Raw genomic sequence first — 15,571 nt, forward strand, 5'->3', positions numbered from 1 at the left:
GAATTAATTGTAAAATGTCATTTAAATTTCACTTAGGGCTAAATTAGCAAGGACATTATGTAAGTAGTTTTATGATAAAAGTCCAATTTGACTATACTAAGACTTATGTTTCTAACTTACAAATTATGTAAAAAGTATGTTGTGTTATAACATGTTACATAAAAGGTCACCTGGCTACGCCCTTGTTTTTTCTCATTGTGCTTTTATGGAATGAGGTTATGACTTTTGTTCCTTGAACCTGCATGCTTAACATTTACATTGATTTAAGTCTACCCCAATATATCTTTCTCTACACCATCCTTGTGTTGATCAGCATGCTAGTATTAAATGTGGTGCACCAGCTATGCATTATTGTATTTGAAAGGATGCCGATGTTGTGCACCATGCTGTTCATGGTGTAGTGGACAATGCACAGCAGCATGTTACTGTTGTGACAGTAAGTGATAGTTTGAATGTATTGTTACTTGTGTTCTGTGATATTTTAAAATGGTAATGTTTGATGAGAAACATATTTTTGCAGTGTTTTTAACATGAACATGAAAGCATTTGATAATAACATAATATGTTGTTGGTGTGTGTCAATGATATATCCTAGTATCCCCAGTGCTTCTATAAATGTTCGCTCTTGCATATTGTCAGAAATGTTTTCTGATTTTTTCCTCTCCTTGTTCAATCGTTGTTATGGTGATTTTCACTGGTGAGTTTAGCATAATGTACAACAATGTAAATAAGTGTGTTATAAATATTAGTTATTAGTTAATTATGTTGGAATTATTCTACTCTTAAAATTAATGTCAAGACCCCTCTCTCTATCTTAGTTAATAATTTAAGTGTCAATTCTTTGTACATATTCAATTTTAATGAACTTTTGGTCAAATTAAAACAAATGTGGGTACATATATATATGTTTGACTAATAATCAAATTAAATAGATTTTTAGAGGTTTGCTGGTTAAGGGAAAGTTGTCCTTATTTAGCTCACAGTTTTTTTTTTTTTGAAGAACCGGGCACTTCTAATAGTACATTAACGGTTAATATATGCATGCCAATGTTGTATTGAATAATAATAGCTTTGTCTGGATATTCTTTGTAAAACACTCAAAATGAACTTACATGTTACTTGTTGTTTTAATAGTACAAAAAGCTTTGTACACCAATAATTGACTCAAAATTTAGTAGCCATTTTTTTGTATAATTAAAAAGACAATATGTTTTGATGAATGTTTTTGTGAAGAGTGTATGTTTCAAATATAAAATGATGTATATAACTTTTTTAGTCATATAATTGAATATGTTGCATGCATACTTGTGTATTTTTAATACAAAATGTTAAAATTAACCATAATTTAATGAAATCTTAATTGCAACTATTTTTTAATGAATATATGAAAAAATAACCACTGCCCTGATTTATTTGATTTTTAGCTTGACTATTCGAAGAACAGGTGGTCTATACTACTCACCCCGGCGTTGGCGTCCGGTTAAAGTTTTAGGGCAAGTTGGGATTTTCACTTATAAGTCCAATACCCTTCATTCAATTGACTTAATACTTCACACAGTTGTTCAGGGCCATCACATGATGAGGTTAGATAACTCCATATTATTCTTTACACAGATTATGGCCCATGATTGACTATGGAACTTAAAGGTTAAAGTTTTAGGGCAGGTTTGGATATTTATTAATAACTTCTAAACCGTTTGTTCAATTAACTTAATACTTCACACAGTTGTTCAGGACCATCACACAATGAGGTTACATAACCCCATATTATCCTTAATACAAGTTATGACCCCTGATTGACTTAGGTTAAAGTTTTAGGGCAGGTTGGGATATTTATTAATTACTTCTATACCCTTCATTCAATTGTGTTAATACTTCACACAATTGTTTTTGATTGTTTTTCACAATCTTTTTGATATTAACTAGATTTTTTTTTAAATTCTGTTCAGTTATAACATGTTACATAAAAGGTCACCTGGCTACTCCCTTGTTTTTTTCTCATTGTGCCTTTTAAGAAATTAGGTTATGGCTTTTGTTCATTGAACTTGCATGCTGTATATTTATCTTGAAATCTACCCAAATATCTTTGTCTCTACACTATCCTTGTGTTGATTTGCATGCTAATATTGAATACAATGCACCAACTATGCATTATTGTATAATGTATTTGAAAGGATGCCGATGTTGTGCACCATGCTGTTCATGTTGTTGTGGAATAGGCACAACAGCATGTTTCTGTTGTGACAGTAAGTGATTGTTTGAATGTATTGTTTTTGTGTTCTGTGATATTTTAACATGGTTATGTTTGATGAGAGACATATATTTTGCAGTGTTTTTAACATGATCATGAAGGCAATCGATAAGGATATAATACTTTGTTGGTGTGTGTGTCAATGATATATCCTAGGATCCCCAGTGCTTATATAAATGTTCGCTCTTGCATAATTGTCAGAAATGGTTTCTGATTTTTTTCTCTCCTTGTTCAACAAGTTAGATAACACTATTTGAATATGATGCAAATTATGGGTCTTTATTATTTGGCTTAGAAATTCTAGTAAAGGTTTTGCATGTAAGCACACATAGGTTAATATCTCAGCAACTACTTGATGTATTACATTAAGACTTTAATCAATGGTACTCAACCAGCCAAAACACTTCAATAACCAAATCATATATCTTTATTTTGTAAACAATTACAAATTATGGCCCTTTATTATTTGACTTATTTGACTTTGTAATTGTGTTACTCAACTACTAACCTATTTGAATAACCAATCTAGATAACTAATATTTTTTTGCAAATAATGGCCTTTTGCTACTATTCAGTTTAAGGTTTTACATGTGACCACAATTAAGTCAATAATTCAGCAAATATTCAACTGTTGCCTCCTCTTGGGCGTTCTTATAAAAAACAGCGTTGGTTTTATTGAAGAAATATAGTGTACTATAAACATTAAAGTGATATTTGCATTCATTGTACACCTCAGAGAAAGAGTGATTTATTAAACCATTAAAACCCTAGCATCATGTCATTTGTATTGCAACACTAGTTGTTTTAAATGTGTTTTATGTGCACCAAGATCAATGCTTTATCTAATGATTTTGTGGTGTTTGAAGCTGTCAACCTGCTTTATTTATACTTTTTATGCTCATTTTAATTAATTGTAAAATGTCATAAAAGTTTGACAAAGAGCTAAATTAGCAAGGAAATAGATGCAGACATTTATTATGCAAGTGGTTTTTTAATCAAATTTCAATTTGACTATACTAAGACTAATGTTTTTAACTTGAAAATTATTTAAAAAAATGTCTGTTGAGTTATAACATGTTACATAAAAGGTCACCTGACTGCGTCCTTGTTTTTTCTCATTGTGCTTTTATGGAATGAGGTTATGGCTTTTGTTCGTTGAACCTGCATTCTGTATATTTACCTTGATTTAAGTGTACCCGAATATCTTTTTCTCTACACTATCCTTGTGTTGATTTGCATGCTAATATTGAATACAATGCACCAACTATGCATTATTGTATTTGAAAGGATGCCGATGTTGTGCACCATGCTGTTTATGGTGTTGTGGACAATGCACAGCAGCATGTTTCTGTTGTGACAGTAAGTGATTGTTTGAATGTATTGTTTTTGTGTTCTGTGATATTTTAACATGGTTATGTTTGATGAGAAACATATATTTTGCAGTGTTTTTAACATGATCATGAAGGCAATCGATAAGGATATAATACTTTGTTGGTGTGTGTGTCAATGATATATCCTAGTATCCCCAGTGCTTCTATAAATGTTCGCTCTTGCATAATTGTCAGAAATGGTTTCTGAATTTTTTGTCTCCTTGTTCAACAAGTTAGATAACACTTTTTGAATATGATGCAAATTATGGGTCTTTATTATTTGGCTTAGAAATTCTAGTAAAGGTTTTGCACACATAGGTTAATATCTTAGTATACTTGTTGTATTACATTAAGACTTTATTCAATGGTACTCAACCAGCCAAAATACTTCAATAATCAAAACATATACCTTTATTTTGCAAAGAATTACAAATTATGGCCCTTTATTATTTGACTTTGTAATTGTGTTACTCAACTACTAACCTATTTGAATAACCAATCTAGATAACTAATATTTTTTGGCAAATAATGGCCTTTTGCTACTATTCGGTTTAAGGTTTTACATGTGACCACATTGAAGTCAATAATTCAGCAAATACATCATGTATTGCATCAAAACTTAATACACAAGCTCCCAACTATCCAACCTACTTAATTAACAGAGTGAGATAACTCTGCATGCATATAATGCATATGATTGCCCTTTATTATTCAACATTGAAATTCTGGTTAAGGTTTTGCATGTTAGCATTCATAGGTTAATATCTCAGTAACAACTTGATGTATTGTATTGAGACTTTATATAAAAGTACTTAACAATTTTACCTACTTGAATAACCAAGTTAGACAACTGTATTTTGCAAATGATGGCCCCTTATTATTCGACTTAGAAATTGTGTTAAAGGTTTTGCATGTAGCCACATTTAACTCAATATCTCAGCATATTTTTATACATCATGTATTGTAATGCATTAAACTTTGTTCATTGGCAAGTGACAACCATTCAACTTCTTTATTGGTCAAGTAAGATTGCTCTTTCTACCACCTCAGATAAGTAGATCCATAAATTTGGCCATGCTGGAAATCCTTAGCTTGCCCACGTGCAAAGATAAAACAAGTACGCATATTGAACTCCTTTTTAATTGTCATAACATAATAGCCTCCCTTGTTGAAGACCGTCGTCAGTAGCATCATGGAAAACCTGTCTTGTGCCAATATTTAAAATCCAAATTAATGATTTCTCGCTTCAAATGTCACCAAAAAAGGTTTTCATGCTGTATTCAAGAATTAATGCTGCACTCTCCTCAGAACTATTTAAAGAACGATTGACTATTTACATAATCTGAATCACTGCGCGTTTATCCATGACAACAACGAATTATCACATCTATACGCAAATTATTTTCACTACGCTCAAAGAGTTTTAGCGAAATAATACATTTATACTTTATTTTTTTAACTAAGGTGGGAGAAAAAGCATCTACCAGCTGCTCGTGAAAGATAGGTTCATCACAACCCTCGCGCAGGGTGTTCTACGGAAACTCGGTTCTCCTCGTTTCCCCAAATCATCATACGCTTGGCTTAGGATGAACCTATCTTTCACTCTAGACCATGGAAGATACTTATTATCTTGCATTTGTTATTAATTTGGTCCCTTTATTATTTGACTTACAAGTTCTGGTTAAGGTTTTGCATTTGATCTAATTTTACAGTCGAGTGCCTGTCTGTGTGACAGCTCTTGTATTTATATTGTTCTTGTTGCGATGACTATACATTGTGTAATGCCATTAGTTTTATGAAAGTGCCATAATTATGTTAGTAATTTTCTATTTAATTTAATGTTCCAGTACTTTTTAAATATATTTTTGTATTGCTTTATTTATTGTTAGTTTAATAATATTAAATGTTATTTATTTAAAAATTGAATTATATTTTTAAAGTAAAATAATCACAAATTAGAAGTAGTTGATGGCATCGGTCATATTTTCACTTGTTAAAATCTAAAAAAAAAGTGACTTCTTAGTTGATAAGGACTTTTTTTTCAATATTGATAACACAATATACTTTTTAAATTTACAAAATGATGAAATCATAGAAATTAAATAAAAACTAATTTGGTGTAAAAGTTCAATTAGTGGCTGTTTTGATGCAATTAAATATACAAGTTTGAATGATAATGTTGGAAAACATTAAGGTAATAAGTTAAGATAAGAAATTGATTTAATAGATGTATTGTAAAAGTTATATTATAATATAAAACAATATTTAGCCAGAAACAGGATTTAAGCCAAGGTATGATGGAGGCACACAATATAGTACAGATTATTGAGCTATGATTTCGAATATAACCTAGATTTTAACCTACAATTTCAGCTAATGCAATCACCTTTTAGTCCTTAGTTAGTAACTAGGCTTAAGTGTTGCAGAATTTTAGTTATAGATTTTGAATGAAAAAAAGTGTTTATGCAATTCCCAACTTAACTGCAGTGATAGGAAATGTAGCGCCATTTTGTATTAGAAAGTTTGACAATTCATTATCAATTATTTGAAATAACAATTAAATTCCTAGTTGCTATTAATTAAAAATGAATGTTATCATTAATTTGTATTATTTGAACGAAACAAAAACCTTTTTCATATCATTAATACATATATTTTTATTTCAAAGGCTTGAGCACACAATTAAATAAATATCTGCTGAATTAATGTTAAGAAACACAATTTTTTAAAACAAGTCAACTTCATATTGAAAAGGTAGAAACTATAATGGAAGGGAAAAGTACCAGGCAACGCTTACATAGATTCTGAATTAAAGGAGCTTGGAAGTCTGCTGAATGTTGAAACAATTGAACAAATTAAGTAGTTAAAGCAGGCCTAAGAGCCGTTTCATTGGCTGAAAATGTTGGTTGTGTTCTAAATATATTTATACTTAAATATTTCTGTTTGTTCTGTATGTATTAAATTTTTCAAAATGGCATCATGTAAACTCTCCTGAAATGTATTCTTGAAATGGAGTAAATCTGTGTTAAAGATAAAACTTTGTTGTTTTTTGGATTTCTGAAATACCTTTGCCATGCCAATGTTCTGGAAAAATTATTGACATAATCCCTAGCTTTGTTAGCTAGTGAAAGAATTAGATATTGTTTGTACTAACAAATGTTTCACTTTATTGTATGAAGGATTCCTTAAGGGTCTTGCACAGGCCAAAAGTGGGTGGGTAAGGTCAAAAGATATAACATTTCAAAATCTTGCTTTATTTAGTTACGTCTCAGGACCCATCTTTTTCGGGAGAAAATTATATGTTTGTTGTGACATGTTTTGGGGTTGTAAGGAGTTGACCATATTTTACGAATGAAGATTTAATCAGATTTTGGATCAAAAAGCATTCACATGTTTCGGAAAAGTCTGCGAAATTTTTACCTTATTATTTTCTCAAAAAGCCCAAGACTTACTTAATTGGGTTCTTGATGATATCTTTTCAAATAAGAAAGATATTGAAATAATATATTGAAAAATATTGGATTAAATTCATTTTCTGTTTACAAAAATGCAAGGATCTTTCATAAAATAGCTGTAGTCAATACAAAGCTTTAAGACATTTTTGATTGGGTAGTACTGACAATTTTGACACACACACACATATTCATTTTGTATAAAGACAATTGTGGAACAATGTTAATGCTTTTTGAATGGAAATCTGATAAAATCTTTGGTAAAATTTGCTCAACTCCTTATTACTGCTACACATGTTGCAACAGATATATAGATTATGCTTGCTAAATATTGAACCTCAAAACTGAATGAAAGTTGAATGTTTTAAACATTTTTGGTTTTGGTGCTTCAAAGGACTTTTGCACTGTGGAAGGGACTGGGTCACAGTTGTTGTTTTTTTTATTTCGGAAACCATTATTTTATATGTTTTTTTTTACTTAATTTTATGAAAGAACACCACCGTTGATACTCATCTGAAAAGAAATATTGTAAATTATAACCTAAAATCATTCCATTTTGAATATTGGCCTACTAATGTTTCATGCCAAAAAAGGGCATATTCTGCAAAATAAAATAAATCATTATTAACAATAAAGCTATAACTTGATTTTTGATCACCAAAACAAGTGATTAGATCCCTTAATTAAATTTTGTAAACTCTTGCTGCCTTTGGAATTCTTAAAGTAAAATAATGAGATAAAGCATTATTATCTATTGTTAACACATACTGCTATTTATCCCTTTTGTAAGAAACCATGATTATGATAGTTGTAAAACAAGTGGCATGGTGACAAAGTTATATCTTCACTAACTGGATATTTGCACCATCAAGGTTTACTGCAGATGTAATTACTAACATAGAACTTTGGAAGAGCAAGAATAAGTTGTGAGTACAATGGGATTTTCAGTTCTTAACATGTCTTCTACAGTTTGATCAATTATTTATGTGTAAGCCTTTAACCAAATAGAGATTTTATTGTTGATAATTATTTTAATATGAAAATTTAGGTCAGACTCCCCTCACCAACTTTGTCTGGTAAACTTCCATGGGTGTTGTTAAATATTTGCGTAGTTTTCAATTAGTACCAAAGTAATTCAACAAAATTGTTCTGCACCTGTTTTGATAATTTACATTGTGAATATTTAGGTGATGAGGATGATGATGAGAATCCTCAGCATGGGATGAGTAACAAGAAAAGGGGCCGTACTGCTGCTGCAAGCAACACAGTTCCGATGTCAGGAGTCCATGTCCATGCTACAAAGGAACCAAAAGATGCAAAACACAAGGAAGCAATGGATAGCCATAGGTAAATGTTAGATCACACCCCAGAGTCATTGATCAAAATGGTATTTTGCTTTTCAAGCCAGGTATTGGGAAATTGCACAACAACTTGGCACAAATGTTCATCCTCAAAGACGCTATGTTGCATACTAGACCTATGTCTGTAGGTCAAAGGTATAGTCACACTCAAGGGGTATTGGTTAAAATCCCTGGTATTTTTGCTTGTATGGGCTCTTACTTGGCCATGCATTTGTGGATTTGAAAATAACTTTACACAACTGCAGTCAAAACCCATGTCTGTAGGTCAAAGGTCAAGGTCACATTCAAGGGTCATTGATAAGATAGTTAAAAATGTTTTGCTTGTTCATCATGTATAGCCATTAATTTCCATCAGTAGCATTTAAGGTTAAATAGCAATCTTTTTCAGAACTGTTCCATAATTTTGACATCGGCGGGCTCAATATTGTTGGTATTCTGCTGACAAACGTCTAGTTCTTGCACTTGTCTTTTATTTTATGATCACCCTCCTCAATGAGTGATAAGTTGGCATTGCACTTAAGTTTATTTAAAATAGAAAACACAGTTTTGGAACTGTGAAAGCTATTATGTCATTGTCGTCATCTCATCATGTCTTTGTCATGCAAAAACTTGAACCTACTGGCCATAAAAGCCTTAACATTAATTGATGAATACATTTTGATATATGTGTAGTCTTTCTTGTTGTTTCTGTTCATTGTTTGTCTCTCGTGTTGAATCTGCTAAGCCTTTTTCTTTCCCTTGAATTCTTGACTACTATGCTTGTCCCTGTTGATTCCATTGTAGTCCTTTTTTAAAACATGTCATGCTATGCACATGTAAAGCCAGGCAAATACCTCTAGCTATGCCCCTTTTAAATCAAATCTTGTATTGATTATGTCTTCACTACTATTGAAACTTATAGGAAGGCATAGCAGCTAAAAAGTACTGGAATCTTTATTAAAGAAAAAAAAGATCAAAACCTAACAAACAATCAATAAAACACCACTTTAATATCCACAAACACAGATGACACAAATACAACAATATAATATGTCTTGATAAATACAAGCATTTTAGGGTTTCAAGGAAGATTATGTCTGTTTAAACTGTACACATACAAGATATGTTCACTGCCATTTTATCATATCACTTGATGTAGTAATGATAGCACATTCATTATATATTACATACAGAGGGCACATAGATTGAATGGCCTTGTCTGTTGTTGTTTTCAGTAATGAAATATAAGTATAGCCAGTGAGCTCATTGTTGTGTCTTGAAAGATGTGTACCTCTGTTCTCTTTCTTTCTTTTTTTGAGGGGGGGGGGGGGGGGGGGTTGCTGTGAATCAATACATTGAAAGTACAATGGACTAATTGACTAATTATACACAGATGTACTTTGATGTGGAGTGAATGGTTTGTTGTGTTTTGTTTTGTAGTTCTGGGTCTGCAGTGTCAAGGAATGATATATACCCTCATTTAAATGAGACAGCTTCTGAAAAGCCATTAAGGTAATTAAGACTCTCCATGATATATACATGTAGGTTTTATGTTTGTGAAACATTGTGTCTATGTCACATATAACTTACCTATCTGGTTCATCAATCTATAGATATATATTAATTATCTTTGTCAGACAACAGCCTTTGCCTCCAGTTGGTGGACAGAAAGGACATGGAAGAGGGTTGTCTGCAAATTTTGGGGACAATAATGATACCATGCCAGCTGTAGATACTAAGAGACTGCCACCTGTGATGGATAGGAATGAAGATACAGAGGTTAAGAAGAAGAAAAAGAAGAAGAAAAAGAACAAGGAAGAGAGAGAACAAGACTAGCTAGTGGTGATCATGATGGTTCTGACTTATTTGAAAAATAAGTTTGATAGTCTGCATGCTGTGATATAACTTATGATGATCATCGGATACATAAATATTAATAGATATTATACTGGTAGAATATACATGATGCATAATAAGCAATCGAATAAATGGCTCATCCAATTCTAATATTTAACAGTTTTCATTCATATTTACAGAAATATCTTAAAATGAATTGAATATTGGAAATATAATTTATTGAGATAAATATATAACAACATCTGCTTTCAATGTTATCCATTAGATATGTTTGGCATAAAAAATGTAGGTAAACATTAAAAACCTTGCAAATTAAAAACATGTTTGCATTGGTATTTATATCTTATTTTCAACCTTGAAAAACAGCTTTTAAATTAACAAATTATCAATTGTCATTGTGCAATTCAATGCATATTTTGTTATATTCATTGTGCCTGAGCATAATAGGGTTGGTAATTGATATCTCTCTCCAGCACAGTAATGACAACAATTAAAATTGTGCTTAAGATAATTCCTAAACATAAACTTATTCACCAAGATAGAAGTTAAGACAATGCCAGAGCATTTTGTACATGTAAATTAAATAATATTCTTAATATAAATCCTTGGTAAAAAGCCATGCTGCATGGTATATAACTGAAAAAAATATATGTATATACGGTATTTTAGTCTGAATTGTTCATGTTTTATATTAAAGAGTTGGAGAAACTCTGCTACCAAATTCATAATGATTTATTCTAATATATTTATTCCTGTCTAACACATAGGGGTAAGACATAAGTCACAATTAAAAATACACAATAATCAAACAAATGAGGACAATAAGGTGTGTTAAAACAATATATCTATAACAATAACACAACATATATAATGATTTCACAACAACAATTAAACACATTAAAATGATGGTGCACCATGCATTCCATTGCATTCATGATGTCAACTTCCTCAATTTAGTTATTTTTTATGCTTTAAAATCACATGTAAAAAATCAAGGTCAAGTAAAGAATAGGTTGACAATTTAAGTGCCATACCGAGAAGTAATTAAAATGTGATATTTATGCCAATAAAAATAATGGGACAAACGCTTCTGCAACTTCCTCATTGATCATATAACACTGACAGTCTATTTATTCATATTTGTAAAACCTCTCCTAAATACATCTTGAGTACAAAACATAAAATGTGGAGTCATAATGTAGATCGTCTGTCTGGTCGCGTGATTGTGTGGAATTCCCCTATCTATTCCATAACAAAGAGTGATTGATTATGCATACGTAATATCTGCAATATTCCCCCACAGAATGTCTGATAAGGTTGTTATTGACTGTATGAAGAGATTATTGAAAAAGCATTGTAATATTATTATTATTGACTTCTAGTTATTAGTTTAGTATCCAAGTGTATAATATATCGTCATGTATTTATTTCCTATACAGACATTCGTGTATTTCATATCGTGATGAGCAAGAGCATTTTATACCAAGAGCATAATAATCATTTTAATCTTCCTATAGTCTGTTAGTGCCTCACGTCATTACTTTTGTACATTTAATGTTTTTTGTCATTCAGATCTATTTATAGTTTTAGCTAATCTAGTTATTGTCTAGCCTTTGGTCGTTGTCTGCGATAAGTGCGTTAATTAACAATACGTGCTATATATTCGAATGAAACTTGAACTTGGTATGTATGTTGCTCAAGACAATATACACAAGTATGTCAAGGCCCATAACTCTGGTTTTAATAATTGTAGAGCAATGAACATTTTCAATTGAAATCAATATACGAGTGTTTGGTTCCCTCTCATTAGCTTTGTAAAACATTGATCCATCATCCATCCACAAGATCTTAGAGGTCTGTATGCTCATTTCTTGCTGTGCTAAAAAGTATTTTTCAGTTTCAAATGTTATTTTGTATGCCTATATGTTATTTATAAATGATAACAATCGTGTACAGATTATAATGCATTGTTTTGTGCCATAGTTGCTACATACACTAGAGTCCTTATTATGTTATGTATCAAGTCATGTTTCATATTTCAGATTCTTCTGAGAATACCTTTAATTGTGTTTTAATGCAGTGAATAAGTGTCCATGTTTATACGATGATAATCAATACGATTGATAGCTGCTGTTCTTCAATGTATCCAAGAACTCCAGCAATGCATTAAGTTGTTACAATCGATGTGTTTTCATACATTACTTTATCTGTGCTGCTATAAGTAGCTGTTTTATTTAGAATGTTAAATGTTAAAAACATATAGTTAGATACAGAATTATATAACCAAGAAAACCAGGAGAAATGATACATTTCTAGAAAAGTATAGTTAATCTTTTTACATTGTGCAACAATGATTTAAGTATATGATTACTGTTTTGAATTTAATATTTTTTACTTTGTACAAGAATTGTTTGCATTGTACAAGAATTGTTAAAGTGTTTGCCTATATATTTCTGTGCTGATTATGGCCAGAAAACATATGCTTATTTGGTGCCATAATTCTCTTTAACAAATTGTGTAACATATATCAATGTATTTAAAAGTTTAAAGTTGACTGTGTAAGTTTGTTATTGGTGTTAAAATTTATTATTTGCTGTACATGTTTTAAATGTTTTAATGCCTTACATGTTGTTTTATAGCTTTTTGAAAGAAAACTAAACACAATTTATTAAAGGCATAATAATTTTGTCATAAACCATTATGCTTCACTTTAAAATGATATACAACATGTAAAGTAGTATACTATTTGTACATTAATCATAGAGTTTAACATTTTGTGAGCAAAAATAATTCAATAAGAATTTATCAGATTATGTCGTATGAAATAGGATATGATAGGTCAATGCATAATGTGCATGTGATTTATTAAATGTCAATTAAAGACAATTGAAATAGTATCAGCTTGCCACAACCTAAAGTATCTCAGTGCCATAAATATTTACCCAGTGTCTTGACGATATGGAAAAAATCACACCAATGTTAACCCCTTAGACTTGAAAATATGTTATAAGTCTGGCCTGTAAATCAATGAGATACTCTTATACATTATAAACAGTTGAAACCAATTGCATTGTAGTAAACGTTGATTATAATGATTGAAAGATATTCGAAAAGATACAAAGTATGTTAGTAACCCATTATAATATGATTGGGAAGTTTCATCCAACAATTAGTGATAATTCAAGTGTTTGATAAATAGTACACAGTGCAGCATACTTAAACTTGACAGAAGTGAAACGCCCTATCTTACTGGTGCAGAAATATCATCTCAATAGTGCAGTATTATCTGATATAAACATGCATGTTTTATACTAACAAAATATAGTCATGCTGTTATGTTAATTATACCGTTACTTTTGTTAATTTCGAACGTTACGTTTGTTTATACACTGATTGCACTGAACGAAAATGCATTTGGTTAAGTTGCCCTGTTTATTTCATCCAGGAAGTAATTTGATATGCCTGCAATTTGTAGTAAAGAATGCATTCGTTGTGCAGCAGAAATTGTGCACAAATTCAATAGCTTGTGGGAATGTTTGGGGGGTTTCCCCACAATAAGAAGAGCCAATGAAAAATGCTCCTTCGATCTGAATACCTTCAATATCTGATTTCATGCCAGGATTATATTCAGCAGGTTTACTGCATCTCTCGAGTATGCTTTTAAAATACAATGTTTGAATACCCTATCAGTGATTTATAGAGGTGATCGTTTTGGTACTTGTTTTGCATGTAGTAAGCTCTTTATCAATTGACATGATAAAGCATATTTTCTATCTAGCTATTCATTTAACCCTTACATCAAATATAACATTTAATATGACCATGGAATTACGTTAAAAAGAAAATAACTAAACATACATTGATAAATTTTCGAAAATAACCTTTTCTGTAGAATGACCCATGTATGTATGTATGTATGTATGTATGTACTGTCTCTGTCAAATGTACAATACATATCTATTGCATGTTGTTCGGTAATTGTGTGTAGTTCCTGTTTTAAAATGCTTTTATAAATCAAAACATTACAGTTCTTTTTTATGAATGGAGAATTGTGTTGAGTGCTACCATGTTTGTTTTCATTGTGCCATAGTTACGTGAATCTGTGTCATAACGTAATGTGTTTGTTTATTGCCTTGGGAGAGTACGTGCTCAGAGACATAAAAACATGAAACCATCTTCAATAACACTTGAATTGATTTTAGATCCAAAGCGTTTAAATGAGCATACAAATATGGCATTTAAAGATTGCCCATTGCAGTCTATATAGGTGTCTATATAATTATCAAGGTTTTGGTTATTGCTACAATGTTTTCGAGAAATTGGTTTGATTATTTGCAGTGCAATTAGTATTTTAATCATTTATATACGCATAAGGTTGTTTATATTGTATTAAATGCTTTTGTTTTCTATGTAATTGGTATAAATGATTCTTGAATAAAAGTTGTCTTTGTCTTTAGTCGCGTTATTTTATGTCTGTAAGGGGCTAAATATGGTAATCGAACCTTCGCCACTGTTTCCGATCAACAAATTGCATACACTTACATGTAGACCCAGGGATCACAAACTCGGTAGGCAGGTTGGTCATGACCAGCAGATGGACACTATTGATAAGAGGTGACAGGTTATAAAGTCAAGGTCATGGTGAGCTTGAGCTGAAAATATGTTCCTGACAATAACTGAAAAATGCTTGGGCCTAGGGGCCCTATACTTTATATTCATGTTTGGTCATGACCAGTAGATGAAACTTATTTATTTTGAGATCAGTAAGTCAAAGGTCAAGATTGAAAGTCCGTTTCCGATCAATAACCAACGAAAATGGTACCTAGGGTCATCAGACTTGGTAGGCAGGTCGGTCACGACCAGTGTGAACTGTATTGATGTCCAGAAAACCTACGCTTATTTAGTGCCATAATTTGTATAACAAATTGTGTAACATAAATATATCATTTTTGTATACAAGTTAAAAGCAGACAATTTAAATGTGTAATTGGTATTTAAGTTTATTAATTACTATACATGTTCTGAATGTTTTAAAGGCCTTACATAATGTTTCATAGCTGTTTCAACGGAAACCAAATGCAATTTATAAAAGGCATACTCATTTCGTCATAAATGAATGTGCTTGAGGAAAAAATGTGTTACAACATGTGAAGTATATCACTCATAGAGTTGAATATTTTTTAGCAAAAATGATCTTCAAATTTTATAAGACATTATCGGATTATGTCATATGAAATCCGAGATAAAACGTCAATGCATAATGTTTTTGTCAGTTATTCAATGACATTGACAACCTAATGT

The 15,571-nt window shown here is 31.1% G+C and overlaps 1 protein-coding gene across 6 annotated transcripts in view; it reads left to right on the forward strand.

The window, feature by feature from the left end:
- Positions 1-14,720, forward strand: part of LOC128235137 (uncharacterized) — an 84,291-nt gene extending 69,571 nt beyond the window's left edge. For 2 of the 6 annotated variants that reach the window (XM_052949874.1, XM_052949875.1), the window contains 6 exons: positions 365-436; positions 2,175-2,246; positions 3,539-3,610; positions 8,261-8,420; positions 9,854-9,925; positions 10,051-14,720. In XM_052949874.1, the coding sequence (XP_052805834.1) occupies positions 365-436; positions 2,175-2,246; positions 3,539-3,610; positions 8,261-8,420; positions 9,854-9,925; positions 10,051-10,249 (647 nt within the window). In that variant the 3' untranslated portion in view covers positions 10,250-14,720. The remainder of the gene's footprint in view (positions 1-364; positions 437-2,174; positions 2,247-3,538; positions 3,611-8,260; positions 8,421-9,853; positions 9,926-10,050) is intronic. The other 4 variants (XM_052949878.1, XM_052949877.1, XM_052949876.1 and 1 more) reach the window with 4 other exon arrangements.
- The last annotated feature ends 851 nt before the right edge of the window (positions 14,721-15,571 follow it).

The sequence above is a fragment of the Mya arenaria genome, chromosome 5 (genome assembly GCF_026914265.1).
Source record: "Mya arenaria isolate MELC-2E11 chromosome 5, ASM2691426v1".
NCBI classification, from domain to species: Eukaryota; Metazoa; Mollusca; class Bivalvia; order Myida; family Myidae; genus Mya; species Mya arenaria.